Source organism: Balaenoptera borealis, assembly GCF_965194805.1.
Source record: "Balaenoptera borealis genome assembly, chromosome: 15".
Taxonomy (NCBI): domain Eukaryota; kingdom Metazoa; phylum Chordata; class Mammalia; order Artiodactyla; family Balaenopteridae; genus Balaenoptera; species Balaenoptera borealis.
In genome coordinates, this window is record NC_138871.1 from 35,851,493 (window position 1) to 35,866,732 (window position 15,240).

Genomic DNA, 15,240 nt, shown 5'->3' on the forward strand with positions numbered 1-15,240 from the left:
ATGATGTCATTCATTTATTCATTGATTTATTTTTCACATATTTATTAAACTCTGTATTCTTAGCACTGTATTAAGTGCTGAGAAAATGTGGTTGAAAGAACTATTCAAAGATCTTACAACCTAACACACAAAGCTGTACAGGAAGGAAAATATGACTTTTGTTGTGGGGATGAAAAATTAGGTAGCTGGGTTTTCAGCACTGAACTCATAAAGGAATAGTGGAAGAGAATGGAAGGTAGTTTGGGACCACAGTGGAGAGGGACCTTTAACGTCAGATTAATAATCCAGAGTTTTACCCTTTTGTTCCAGTTACGATGGCTATGTTACAAAGTACTCCAAAATTTATCACTGTAAAACAGCCATTTATTATGCCCATAGTTTCTGTGGGTCAAGAATTCAGACAAAGCACAGTGGGCAGCTTGTCTCTGCTCCACAATGTCTGGGGCTCACCTGGAAGACTCAAAAGCGGAGGGAGATATGGAACCATCTAAAGTCTCATTCACTTACATTCTGGAAGTTGATGCTGAGAGCGGGCTGGAGGTCTCAGTTCTTCTCCACAAGGGCCTCTTCACGTGGGCTAGCTCAGACTTCCTCAGAGCCCAGGGGCTGAGTTCCAAGGGGAAGTGCTGAAAGAGAGAGACAGAGTGAGAGAGCGAAAAGGATATGGCTTCCTCCTCATGACCTAACACTGGAAGTCACACACATCACTCTCATATACTCCTAACTGAAGGAGTTACAAGTCTCCTCCTATTTTCAAGGGGAGACCTCACCTCTTGGTTAGAGGAGTGTTGTCACATTGTAAGAAGAGTATATGAAAGGAGTTATCAGTCACTTGTAAGAAGATGGATAGATAGATAGATAGGTAGATAGATAGGAGATTAATCTTTGGAAAACACCATCTGCCTCAACTTTAGATAACACAAAGTCCTGTGAATAGAAGAGCAATCCGACAAAATTATATTTTAGGAAGATTAACCTGACAGCAAGAAGAGCACGCAGATGCAGCACAGAAATGATGTAACAATTACTGAAGTAGAACTAATGAGGAATTTGCATCTTGCCTTTTTGTGTATGAAGTCCATTATTCTGAGTTTCATTCCTTTTCTGCCTCACTATTCTCTATCAGAAATTTTAATGCTGTACGCTCCAAAGTGTATTCTATAGCGTATCAGTCCCAGAAGATTCTCTAACAAAAGAAGACCCTATGTTCAAAAGGAGGTACACATACTGTACACTTTGTCTCCCTCGGAAATTCCCAATGCTTCTTAGCATAGAAAAACCTCTCAGAAAGTCAGCAGCAAAAGAAAAAAAATCTGCTTAACATTGTTTTATCCAGAGAGTCTCCAACCTTTTTGACCACTGAACCTTTTCAGCTTTTCACTAATTAACATCCTATGGAACTAGCCTAAAGGCCACAGTCCTGGCTGCCCCTGGGCAGAACAGGGAAAGGCCAGGCAACTAATCAATCAACAAGTAAGTATCAGATGCCTAATTAGGAATAAGACTCTGAAAATAAAGGGAATGTGTATTATATTGATAATAAGTTTTCAGTCCAATTAAGTAAAACAAAAAAATAAATAAAAGCAATGGAAACTTTGAGTTGTTTCAAGAGAATCTAAGAAATATCTCAATGAAAGACATGTGATTTCCTTGAGAATTTAACCAAATGAGGCTGGTTCTTGAATGTCTGCACACTTCTCAAACCTCAGGCAAGGCTAAATTACTGGGAAACTCTTTTACTTTTAAATGCAACATGAAAAAGTGTTTATTTTCCAAAAGTTGTTTTGCATTAAGATGTGACCACTGCTTGCACACAAAGAAAATTTTACAGGAAGTGTGCCAATGAAAAACTCCATGTGCACTGAAGTAAACTACCAAGGAGAGCAGGAGAGCTTCCTATAAATCAACACTGGTGTGTCCTGATGGGGCGTCAGCTGGTAGAATGCTGATGCTCTGGGAGGGCAAGGCTGTGTCATGGGCCTCTTTGTCAGTGTGATTGCTCACAGGCACCATCAGCAGCTCTCCCCTGTGGCCTATTTCCTTTCACCTTTTCCTTACTTTTCTCTTTTCTCCAAGATCCCTGCTTCTGGCCTTCCCCAACCAATACTTTTGTCTAAAGAAGCTAAATCCACTCAAACAGACCTCCTTAATGTCTCCTGGCCTGCCAGGTGCCAAACTAACATCTAGAACTCAGGCTGCTGTTGCTGGGTTAAAAAATAAATTAAAAATGAAAACTCTATTGCGAAGTAATTCTACAACTGCTTTGAATCTCTGAGAGGATTCCTATCTCTCCACTTCATCTCAGGCTCTCATACCTCTCTTGGTCTCTCCTCCAGCCTGAATTCTTAGCTTGATCTTCAAGCTACTCACTCACCTGCAGCCTCTTTTCTTTTGCATCTTTGTCCTTTCCTCCAAATCCACTCAGAAAAACACCATCCTCAGATCGATGCAAGAATCTGCCTCTTCTGGTCCCACCTACAGCACAGCTGGAATGATTAAAACTATCGCAAGCTCTGATCCCAGCTGCTGAGGCCAGAGCTCCACCTTCCAATCCTTACCCTTGTCAGCGGTCAGCTCCCTTCCCCGTTCCCCTCAGTGACTGTTCCAAACTTCCCTACTCTCCTTACCACATAGACAACCCCTCCCACACCCGAGTCTAAGAAAGACTGAGCTCTCCTTCAGCATGGAAATCGGAGCCATCGAGTGGAACTTCCTGAACCGCCCTACTTCTGCAATTCTGTAGCTACGTGTAACTGCTCTAATTTCATACTACATTCTTCTGTGTCTGTTATGGTCTGGGCACAGAGGCAGGGGATAATTAATTACTAGGTAGAAGAAGAGAGAAAGAAAAGAGGCAACCATGTCCTAGCCCAAGAGGGAAACAAGCTACTAGCTCTTCACCTGGCCATCACTGACCACCTCTCGCCACACCGCCTGTGCATTTTTATGCGCAAGAGAATCTTTGTTCCTTGTTCTGCCTTGAGTTATATCTCCAATGGCTCCATCTGTCTAACTTTGAAACATGTCAAGCCCCAGCTAGAAAGGGAGGTAATAGGAAGAAAAGTAAATGGCATCCTCTTAGGTGTTCATTAACATACAGGTTGTTTTGTCATCCTCTCAAGGAAGCTTCTCCCCAACACCTCTCTCTAGTCCCCTTTCAGGATTAGAGGACTTCGGTTAAGCATCAGAAAACTTAGGGCATTTCTCTTTGGTGCCCTGCTGCACTGCTTCAAAACATCTATGAAGTTATCATAAGAAAACTTGATTTTTCCTATTTCTTTAATTTTGTACCAATATGAGATGGATATTCACTAAACTCCTTGTGGTAATCACTTCATGATACATATAAATCAAATCATTATGCTGTTCACCTTAAAACTACACAGTACTGTATGTCAATTATATCTCAATAAAATTGTAAGAAAAAATTTTTAATAAATAAAAATAAAGGGCAATGGGGGGAAAAAATCCCTATATATGGGTCTGTTTTCGCCACTAGACTTTGGGTCATATGAGGGGAGGACAGTATTTTACTTATTTTTGTTTCCTATCACAAAGCGTAGGGCTCAGCATATACTAGGCAATCATTAACTTTCACTGAATAACTGAATCAATAAACAAGTGCATGAATTATACCAGGATCAGCAGACTTTGCATGAATGCTGTAATAACACATGCCAGGCAGACTCCCAGGGCATCTGGTCTCCTGTAAGGACCAGGAGTCATAATGTACTCTACTCACCCTGCCCCATAGGACCAACCATAGCAGGCACCACGAAGAATTAGAGATGAAAGGCCCTCTGAGATAATCTGGCCAAACACGGACACACAGGCCACCTCTAAAATACTTGGAGTCCTCTGGCACAGATAATATATAAAAAAACACAGGTATTATTGATGAACTGATACTTGCTCAGTTCCCAAAGGTCCTTGAGGAAAATAAATTCTAGGAAAGTTCAAAGTACAAGTCAGCTCGATGGGACGTGGCCCTATTTGTTTCTCTAGAACTAGTTCTCCTGCCCTCACTTGAAGTTTGACTTATAATTGCCAAATCGTGATGAGATTTACTCGTAGAACTAATGAGGTACCTCCAAAAAAATATTTTCTTTCTTTCTTTTTTATTGGAGTATAGTTGCTTTACAATGTTGTGTTAGTTTCTGCTGTACAAAAAAGTGAATAAGCTATATGTATACACATATCCCCTTCCCTCTTGGACCTCCCTCCCCTCCCACCCCACCCATCTAAGTCGTCACAGAGCACCGAGCTGAGCTCCCTGTGCTATACAGCAGGTTCCCACTAGCTATCTATTTTACACATGGTAGTGTATTTATGTCAAACCTAATCTCCCAATTCATCCCACCCTCCCCTTCCCCCTCTGTGTCCACACGTCCATTCTCTACATTTGTGTCTCTATTCCTGCCCTGCAAACAGGTTCATCTGTACCATTTTTCTATATTCCACATATATGCGTTAATACACAGTTTTTTTCTTTCTGACTTACTTCACTCTGTATGACAGACTCTAGGTCCATCCACATCTCTACAAATGACCCAATTTCATTCCTTTTTATGGCTGAATAATATTTCTTTATATACATGTACCACATCTTCTTTATCCATTCATCTGCTGATGGACACTTAGGCTCTTTTCATGTCCTGGCTACTGTAAACAGTGCTACAATGAACACTGGGGTACATCTGACTTTTTGAATTATGGTTTTCTCAGGGTATATGCCCAGTAGTGGGATTGCTGGGTCATATGGTCTACTTTTAGTTCTTTAAGGAACCTCCATACTGTTCTCCATAGTGACTGTATCAATTTACATTCCCACCAATAGTACAAGAGGGTTCCCTTTTCTCCACACCCTCTCCACAGCATTTGTTGTTTGTAGATTTTTTGACGATGGTCATTCTGACCGGTGTGAGGTGATACCTCACTGTAGTTTTGATATGCATTTCTCTAATAATTAGTAATGTTGAGCATGTTTTCATGTGCCTCTTGGCCATCTATATGTCTTCTTTGGAGAAATGTCTATTTAGGTCTTCTGCCCATTTTGTGATTGGGTCGTTTGTTTTCTTGATATCGAGCTGCATGAGCTGTTTGTATATTTTGGAGATTAATCCTTTGTCCGTTGCTTCATTTGCAAATATTTTCTCCCATTCTGAGGGATGTCTTTTCATCTTGTTTATGGTTTCCTTTGCTGTGCAAAAGCTATTAAGTTTCATTAGGCCCCATTTGGTTATTTTTGTTTTTATTTTCATCACTCTAGGAGGTGGATCAGAGAAGATCTTTCTGTCATTTATGTCAAAGAGTGTTTTTCCTATGTTTTCCTCTAAAAGTTTTATAGTGTCTGGTCTTACATTTAGGTCTTTAATCCACTTGGAGTTTACTTTTGTGTACAGTGTGAGGTAGTGTTACAATTTCATTCTTTCACATGTAGCTGTCCAGTTTTCCCAACACCATGTATTGAATAGGCTGTCTTCTCTCCATTGTACATTCTTGCCTCCTTTGTCATAAATTAGGTGACCATAGGTGTGTGGGTTTATCTCCCCTGGGCTTTCTATCCTGTACCATTGATCTATATTTCTGTTTTTGTGCCAGTACCATACTGTCTTAATTACTGTAGCTTTGTAGTATAGTCTGAAGTTGGGGAGCCTGATTCCTCCAGCTCCATTTTTCTTTCTCCAGATTGCTTTGGTTATTGGAGGTCTTTGTGTTTCCATACAGATTGTAAAATTTTTTGTTCTACTTCTGTGAAAATGTCATTGGTAACTTAATAGGTATTGCACTGAATCTGTAGATTGCTTTGGGTAGTATAGTCATTTTCACAATATTGAGTCTTCCAATCCAAGAACATGGTATATCTCTCCATATGTTTGTGTCATTTTTGCTTTCTTTCTTCAGTGTTTTACAGTTTTCTGAGTACAGGTCTTTTACCTCCTTAGGTAGGTTTATGTCTAGGTCTTTTATTCTTTTTGTTGCAGTGGTAAATGGGATTGTGTCTTTAATTTCTCTTTCTGATATTTTGTTGTTAGTGTACAGGGATGCAAGAGATTTCTGTGCATTAATTTTGTATCCTACACAACTTTACCAAATTCATTGATTAGTTCTAGTAATTTTCTGGTGGCATCTTCGGGATTTTCTATGTATAGTATCACATCATCTGCAAACAGTGACAGTTTTACTTCTTTTCCAATTTGTATTCCTTTTATTTCTTTTTCTTCTCTGATTGCTGTGGCTAGGACTTCCAAAACTATGTTGAATAATAGTGCATGATCCTTTTACTGTGTTGATGGTTTCTGTTTGCTAGTATTTTGTTGAAGATTTTTGCATTGTTCATCAGTCATATTGGTCTGTAATTTTTTTTGTGATAGCTTTGCTTTTGGTATCAGGGTGATGGTGACCTCATAGAATGAGTTTGGGAGTGTTCCTCCCTCTGCAATTCTTTGGAAGAGTTTGAGAAGGATGGGTGTTAGCTCTTCTCTAAATGTTTGATAGAATTTGCCTGTGAAGCCTTCTGATCCTGGACTTTTGTTTATTGGAAGATTTTTAATTACAGTTTCAATTTCATTACTTGTAATTTGTCTGTTTACATTTTCTAATTCTTTCTGATTCAGTCTTGGAAAATTGTACCTTTCCAAGAATTTGCCCATTTCTTCACAGCTGTCCATTTTATTGGCATATAGTTGTTTGTAGTAGTCTCTTATGATCCTTTGTATTTCTGCAGTATCCATTGTAATTTTTCCTTTTTCATTTCTAATTTTATTGATTTGTGTCCTCTCCCTTTTTTTCTTGCTGAGTCTGGCTAAAGGTTTATCAATTTTGTTTATCTTCTCAAAGAACCAACTTTTAGTTTTATTGATCTTTGCTATTGTTTTCTTCATTTCTATTTCATTTATTTCTTCTCTTTATGATTCCTTTGCTTCTACTAACGTTGGGTTTTCTCTGATCTTTTTCTCTAGTTGCTTTAAGCGTAAGGTTAGATTGTTTATTTGAGATTTTTCTTGTTTCTTGAGGTGAGACTGAATGCTATAAACTTCCCTCTTAGAACTGCTTTTGCTGCCTCCCATAGGTTTTGGATCATCATGTTTTCATTGTCATTTATTTCTGTGTATTTTTTTATTTCTTCTTTGGTTTCTTCAGTGATCTCTTGGTTATTTAGCAGTGCAGTTTAGCCTCCATGTGTTTGTGTTTTTTACAGTTTTTTTTTTTTTTTTACTGTAATTGATTTCTAATCTCATAGCGTTGTGTTCAGAAAAGATGCTTGATACAATTTCAATTTTCTTAAATTTTCCAAGGCTTGATTTGTGACCCAAGATGTAATCTATCCTGGACAATGTTCCATGTGCACTTGAGAAGAAAGTGTATTCTGCCGCTTTTGGGTGGAATATCCTGTAAACATCAATTAAATCTATCTGGTCTATCGTGTCACTTAAAGCTTGTGTTTCTTTATTCATTTTCTGTCTGGATGATCTGTCCATTGTTGTAAGTGGGGTGTTAAAGTCCCCCGCTATTATTGTGTTATTGTTGATTTCCCCTTTTATGGCTGTTAGCGTTTGCCTTATGTATTGAGGTGCTCCTATGTTGGGTGCATAAATATTTATAATTATTATATTTTCTTCTTGGGTCAATTCCTTGATCATTATGTAGTGTCCTTCCTTATATATCTTGTAACATTCTTTATGCTAAAGTCTATTTTATCTGATACGAGTATTGCTACCCCAGCTTTCTTGTGATTTCCATTTGCATGGAATATCTTTTTCCATCCCCCCACTTTCAGTCTGTATGTGTCCCTAGGTCTGAAGTGGGTCTCTTGTAGACAGCATATATATGGGTCCTGTTTTTGTATCCATTCAGCAAGCCTGTGTCTTTTGGTTGGAGCATTTAATCCATTCATGTTTAAGGTAATTATCACTATGTATGTTCCTATTACCATTTTCTTAATTTGGGGGGTTTGTTTTTGTGGGTCTTTTTTTCTTGTGTTTCCCACCTAGAGAAGTTCCTTTAGCATTTGTTGTAAAGCTGGTTTGGTGGTGCTAAATTCTCTTAGCTTTTGCTTGTCTGTAAAGCTTCTGATTTCTCCATCAATTCTGAATTAGATCCGTGCTGGGTGGAGTAATCTTGGTTGTAGGTTTTTTCCTGTCATCACTTTAAACATACCCTGCCACTCCCTTCTGGCCTGCAGAGTTTTTGCTGGAAAATCAGAGGATAACCTTTATGGGGATTCCGTTGCATGTTATTTGTTGCTTTTTACTTGCTGCTTTTAATATTTTTTTCTTTGAATTTTTGTTAGTTTGATTAATATGTGTCTTGGTGTGTTTCTCCATGGTTTATCTGTATGGGACTCTCTGTGTTTCCTGGACTTGTGCAGCTCTTTCCTTTCCCATGTTAGGGAAGTTTTTGACTAATCTCTTCAAATATTTTCTCAGACCCTTTCTCTTTCTGTTCTTCTTCTGGGACCGCTATAACTCAAATGTTGGGGCTTTTAATGCTGTTCCAGAGGTCTCTGAGACTGTCCTCAATTATTCTCATTCTTTTTTCTTTATTCTGCTCCCTGGCAGTTATTTCCACCATTCTGTCTTCCGGCTCACTTATTCTTTCTTCTGCCTCAGTTATTCTGCTACTGATTCCTTCTAGTGCATTTTTCATTTCAGTTATTGTGTTGTTCATCACTGCTTGTTTGTTCTGTAGTTCTTCTAGGTCTTTGATAAACATTTCTTGTATTTTCTTGATCTGTGCCTACATTCTATTTCCGAGATTCTGGATCATCTTTATTATCATTACTCTGAATTCTTTTTCAGGTAGATTGCCTATTTCCTCTTCATTTATTTGGTCTTGTAGGTTTTTACCTTGCTTCTTCGTCTCTAACATATTTTTTGGTTGTCTCATTTTTTTGATGGGTAGGGCTGTGTTCCTGTCTTACAGGTTGTTTGGCCAAAGGCATCCAACATTGGAGACTGCAGGCAGTTGGGCAGAGCTAGTTCTTGGTGCTGAGATGAGGACCTCTGGGAGACCTCACTCTGATTAATATTCCCCGGGGTTGAGGTTCTCCGTTAGTCCAGTGGTTTGGACTCAGCACTCCCACCACAGGAGCTCAGGCCCAAACGCCAGCCTGGGAACCAAGATCCCACAAGCCACACAGTGCAGCAAAAGGAAAAAAAAAAAAAAAAAGAACAGTACAATAGCAAAGAATAAAAAATAAAACAATATTAGAAAAATAAAAAATATATTAGAAAAAATAAAAATATAAGTGAAATAACAACAATGAGGTAAAACAGAACCACAACAGCAACAAAATAAAATGGGGCGGGGAACAAACCAAAAGGAGCAGAACAATAACAAAGAATAAAAAAATAAATAAAATTAGAAACATAAAAAAATTATTAGAAAAAATAAAAATATAAATGAAACAACAACATGGTAAAAAAGAACGACAACCTCAAAAAATAAAAATAAAAAAAAGGGCCAGAAAAGGCCTTGGCTGTGGGGTGGGCAGAGCCTAGGTGGGGGGCGGGGCTTAGGCGGGATTTAGGGTGGAGGCGGGGCTTAGGCTCAGGACCCACGCAGCCAGAAAAGCCAAAGGGGGCCTCAGAGTGCAGAGTTCAGAGGTAAGGCCCTGGGTGGGGGTGCGGGGGTGGGGACTAGGCCCAGCACGGCCAGAGGGGACCTTGAAGGGTGGAGGATCAGGCCCAGGACCTCAGCAGGCTCCCAGGTGCCCAAGTGGGCTGGTGAAACGCTGGCCTAGCTCCCTTCTGATCCTCCAATCCCCTGAGGGTCTCTCCCCATCCCCGCTGATCCCCTCACTGTGGGTGGGCCCCTCCCAAGCATGGGAACCCCTCCCCTCCCCCAGCTGCCCCTCAGGGGCACCAGTACTGTCTGGCCTCTACTTTGCCTCCCCCCTCCAACTCCCTCAGGACCCATGAGGCCAGAGAGGGCCTTGGAGGGCAGAGGATCAGGCCAGGGACCTCAGCAGGCTCCCCAAGGCCCAAGAGGGCAGGGGAAATGCTGGCCGAGTTCCCTTCTGATCCTCCAATCTCCTGAGGGTCTCTCCTTGTCCCCATTGTTTCCCTCACCGTAGGTGGGCCCCTCCTGGCGTGGGAACCCCTCCTCTCCCCCAGCCGCCCCTCAGGGGTGCCAGTCCCATCCCACCTCCACTTCTCCTCCTTCTTCCCTCTCCCCCCACACGCTACCCAGTCGCTCGGGGGTTCCTCCCATCCCCTTAGGTGTCCATTGTCTCCCATCAACACCTGGTAGGTGCCCTAGTTGTGAGAAGACTCAAACTCTACATCCTCCTGCTCTGCCATCTTGACTCTGCCCCCCAAAAATATTTTCATAACTTGCTTTTGAACTCTGAGAAGTTCCTTCTTGGAAGCTACAAACGGGGTCTTTGTGAGACAAGTCACCTGCTGCCTGACCAGGTGTGCCCATCCAGCTCCGTGCTGACAGGCCCCTCTACCAACGGGGACCATCTTTTTTCTGGGACGGAAATGAGTCCCTGGAAGGGCAAAGCCAGCAGGAAACCCCTTTGCTTGGACAGAGGGAGACTCACCTCACTATTCTCGGTAAGCTTAGCTGCTGCTCAGGTTCCTTGGGATGAAGACAAGTGGTCATGTTGAGTTGGGTTGGCCCTCTTAGAGCTCTCACCAACCCAGGATGCTTTCTAGATCTCTCTTCCCCACAGGGTGCCGACCCCATTGTGAGGGCAGGCGAACACCTGTGCCAGAAACTGGACATGTGTGCTCTAATATCTCTCGACCCGTAGGTGGAAATGTTAGCAAAACCTAGGGAACTTTTAAAAAGTGTACATGTCTAGACTCCCTCCCAGAGATTTCAATACACCCTCTTCTCATGCTGAACACCAGGGGTCCCCACACCCTGCGCCATGGACTCGTACCGGTCCATGGCCTGTTAGGAACCAGGCCACACAGCAGGAGGTGAGTGGCGGGCAGGCGAGTGAATCTTCATCTGTATTTACAGCTGCTCCCCATCGCTCTCATTACTGCCTGAGCTCCACCTCCTGTCAGATCAGCGACGGCATTAGATCCTCATGGGAGCACAAACCCTACCATGAACTGTGCATGTGAGGGATCTAGGTTGTGCACTCCTCATGAGAATCTAATGCCTGATGATCTGAGCTGGAGCTGAGGAGGTGATGCGAGTGCTGCGGAGTGACTGCAAATACAGATTATCATTAGCAGAGAGGTTTGACTGCACAGAGACCATAATAAATCAGTTGCTTGTAGACTCACATCAAAACCCTATCCATGGGGCTTCCCTGGTGGCACAGTGGTTGAGAATCTGCCTGCCAATGCAGGGGACACGGGTTCGAGCCCTGGTCTGGGAAGATCCCACATGCCGCGGAGCAACTAGGCCCGTGAGCCACAACTACTGAGCCTGCATGTCTGGAGCCTGTGCTCCGAAACAAGAGAGGCCGTGATAGTGAGAGGCCCGCGCACCGCGGTGAAGAGTGGCCCCCGCTTGCCGCAACTAGAGAAAGCCCTTGCACAGAAACGAAGACCCAACACAGCCAAAGATAAAAATAAATAAATAAATAAAGTTCAAACTAAATTTAAAAAAAAAAAACCAAAAACCCTATCCGTGAGTGGCAAGTGACAATTAAGCTGTATCTGGTGGCAGGCTTCATAGTGGCAAGTGAGTTGATGTACTTCAATTGTACAGCTGCATCTGGTGGTACGCTTTAAGTCAGAATCCAACACTTATTTTAGTCTGTGCATGGCCCGCCCATTATTTTATTTACCACTTCCATCCACGTCTCTTTCCTGCACTGCACACTTGTCTCAGTCACAGTTTTCGTAAGCTCACAAGCTAACTCTAGCCAAAATGAGTAAAAAACAAACGTTGCTGGAGAGCTTCTTTGAAAAGGAGGAAAGACCCAATGATGAGACAGCAAAAGACTCTAAGACTGCCAACAAAAAGAAAGCTACATTTAAAAGAAAATACCAAGAGTCCTACTTAAATTATGGGTTCATTGCGACAGGTGATTCACATTCTCCAAGCCTGCCTTGTATAATATGTGGCGACTGGCTAACCAATGAAGTCATGAAACCTTCAAAACCGCTTCACCACAAGGAGACCAAGCACCCTGCATTAAAAGACAAGACTTTGGAGTTTTTCAAAAGAAAAAAACATGAACACAAAGAACAGAAGCAATTATTGAAGGCCACCACTTCATCAAATGTGTCTGCCCAGAGAGCATCATTCTTAGTGGCTAACCACATTGCTAAAGCTAAGAAGCCCTTTACTATTGGTGAAGAGTTGATCCTGCCTGCTGCTAAGGACATTTGTCATGAACTTTTAGGAGCGACTGCAGTTCAAAAGGTAGCACGTGTTCCTCTTTCGGCTAGCACCATAACTAGACGAATTGATGAAATAGCAGAGGATGTTGAGACGCAGTTGTTAGAGAGGAGTAATGAGTCACTGTGGTACACAATCCAGGTTGACGAGTCTACCGATGTCGACAACAAGGCAACAATGCTTGTTTTTGTGCAATATATTTTTCAGGAGGATGTGCGTGAGGATATGTTATGTACACTTTTGTTGCCAACCAACATCACAGCAGCAGAACTATTCAAGTCTTTGAATGATTACATATCAGGAAAACTGAATTGGTCATTTTGTGCTGGTATATGCAAGGACGGAGCGGCTGCCATGATTGGACAGCTTTCTGGTTTCACTACACGGATCAAAGAGGTCGCTTCTGAATGTGAGTCTACGCACTGTGTCATCCACAGAGAAATGCTGGCTAGCCGAAAAGCATCACCTGAACTTAAAGTTTTGCAGGATGTGATTAATATTATCAACTACATTAAAGTACATGCCCTTAACTCAGGTCTGTTCGTGCAGCTCTGTGAGGAGATGGACCCAGAGCACACACGTCTTCTCTTATACACAGAAGTGAGATGGCTTTCTAAAGGTAGATCACTGGCCACAGTTTCTGAGTTATGAGAGCCGCTCCAGAGATTTCTTTTAGAAAAACAGTCACCACTGGCAGCACATTTTAGTGACACAGAATGGGTCGCAAAACTTGCTTACTTGTGTGACATATTCAACCTGCTCAGAGAACTCAATCTGTCACTTCAGGGGAGAACGACAACTGTGTTCAAGTCAGCAGATAAAGTGGCTGCATTCAAAGCCAGACTGGAATTATGGGGGCGACGAGTGAACAATGGGATTTTTGACATGTTTCAAACATTAGCAGAGATTTTGAAAGAGACTGAGCCCAGGGCCTTCCTTCTCCCAGCTGGTGCATGATCACCTATCTCAGCTTTCCAAAGAGTTTGAGCATTACTTCCCAACCACAAAAGACCCCCGAACTGGGAAGGAATGGATCCTTGACCCATTTGTGAATAAGCCAGGTGAATCGACTTTGTCCGTGCTAAAAGAGAATCAACTGCTTGAGATCACAAATGACGGTGGCCTTAAAAGTATGTCTGAGACAACTTCAAATCTCCATACGTTCTGGATTAAAGTAAAGGCGGAATAGCCTGAGATTGCCACAGAAGCACTGAAAAGCCTGCTTCCATTTCCAACATCCTATCTTTGTGAAGCAGGGTTTTCTGCAGTGACAGCAACCAAAACGAAATTACAGAGTAGACTGGACATAAGCAACACACCTCGGGTGTCACTGTCTCCCATCACCCGCAGATGGGACCATCTAGTTGCAGGAAAACAAGCTCAGGGCTCCACTGATTCTGCATTATGGTGAGTTGTATAATTATTTCATTATATATTACAATGTAATAATAATAGAAATAAAGTGCACAATAAATGTAATGCATTTGAATCATCCCGAAACCACCACCCCCCACCCCCTAGTCCGTGGAAAAACTGTCTTCCACAAAACCAGTCCCTGATGCCAAAAAGACTGGGGACCGCTGCTGAACAGCATAGCTATTCTGTTACATTTCTGTTACATTTGTCATGCTAATACTAAGAGTAAAGTTTATGGTGGGCACAGTAAAGGCGTCTGTCAGCAGGAAATTATTCTGATTATTGGAGGTGACAAGCAAGTTATATGCAAGGGTCAACTCTAGAAGTTGGCAGTGGCTGCCATGAATTGAGAAGGGCCCTGGGGCCATGTGCAGATGTAACAACAACAACAAAAGTGCCAGGTTCAACTATCGATATCTGCCGTGGGTTAGGGACTGGGCAGTGATGGCACATGGGCCATGTATTTGCCTCTGCTGCCTAGATCCTCTACAAAGCCAGAAACAAGGCTTATGGCTCCAGCCTCTTCGCATTCTAAGTAAAATCCCTTCTGTAAAACCAGAAACAAGTCCTGGCAATGCAGCTGCTAAACAGTGCTTATTTAAAAATGCCATGGATAGGACTGGGATGACATTTAAAAAGGAAGTCAAACCATGTGCTTCCTAGAAACACACCCCAAATACAAAGAAAACATCCTTACAAAGAGGAAAAAGGAGGTTTCCTACGAGAAGCACAGCTAGGATGTATGAGAGAGTGTTAGCAAAGTGATGTCCGCCAGTTCACAGTATTTTCTTTGCGCTGCTCAAAGGTAAAGTGAAAGATAACAACAGTGTTTTGAAAATGTTTAGGTGTTTTGTTACCAGAGGGAGCTGCAGAAAGCCTGAATTCTCTGAAATGAAAAAGAAAGCACAAAAAGGCAGGTTGTGCATTTTGCTTACTGTCAGTTACTTCACAGCTTTTCTTAAACACCTGAGGCGTGATCTGGTAAAGAGGGGTTGGTTAGTAGACATGTTAAATGAAGACGGTTTTCATATTTTCTTAAATGCTTTCAAATAAAGGTGACTGGGGACACCCCAAGGTCAGTGTCAGGTCTGACCTCGGTCCTCATTCTGAGTTGGCTGGACCAGAGGGGGCAATGGTGTCCGACTGCATTCACCTTTTCCCCAGGTGGACAATTCTGAGGACCCATCCTTTCCGGAATCCCCCTCAGCATTTAGCAACTTTGCTAGGTGAATTTACATCCACACCAGCATCTCTCTTGGGTGTGTTCATGCATATTTACGGGCAGGTCTGATCTGTGCTGTGGGAGTGAAAGACTCCACTTGGACTAAGGCAGCCTGAGTCCAGACCCAGCTCTGTGCATACTTCCTAGTCATTTAACCGTCTCCGCTCAGTTTCTTCATCTGTAACGAAGGATAATAACTTCTTCCCAGGGCTGTGATGTGAGAACGGAATGACTGTTAAAGCACTCTGTGCAGTAAAAAGCAGATGCAAAGCATCCAGCGCCAGACT

General features: G+C 42.3%; 1 protein-coding gene across 2 annotated transcripts in view; it reads right to left on the minus strand.

Annotated features, from left to right (window-relative positions):
* Positions 1–507: 507 nt before the first annotated feature.
* Positions 508–15,240, minus strand: part of LOC309611727 (uncharacterized protein) — a 323,736-nt gene continuing 309,003 nt past the window's right edge. For both annotated transcript variants that reach the window (XM_082356496.1, XM_082356495.1), the window contains one exon: positions 508–626. In XM_082356496.1, the coding sequence (XP_082212622.1) occupies positions 583–626 (44 nt within the window). In that variant the 3' untranslated portion in view covers positions 508–582. The remainder of the gene's footprint in view (positions 627–15,240) is intronic.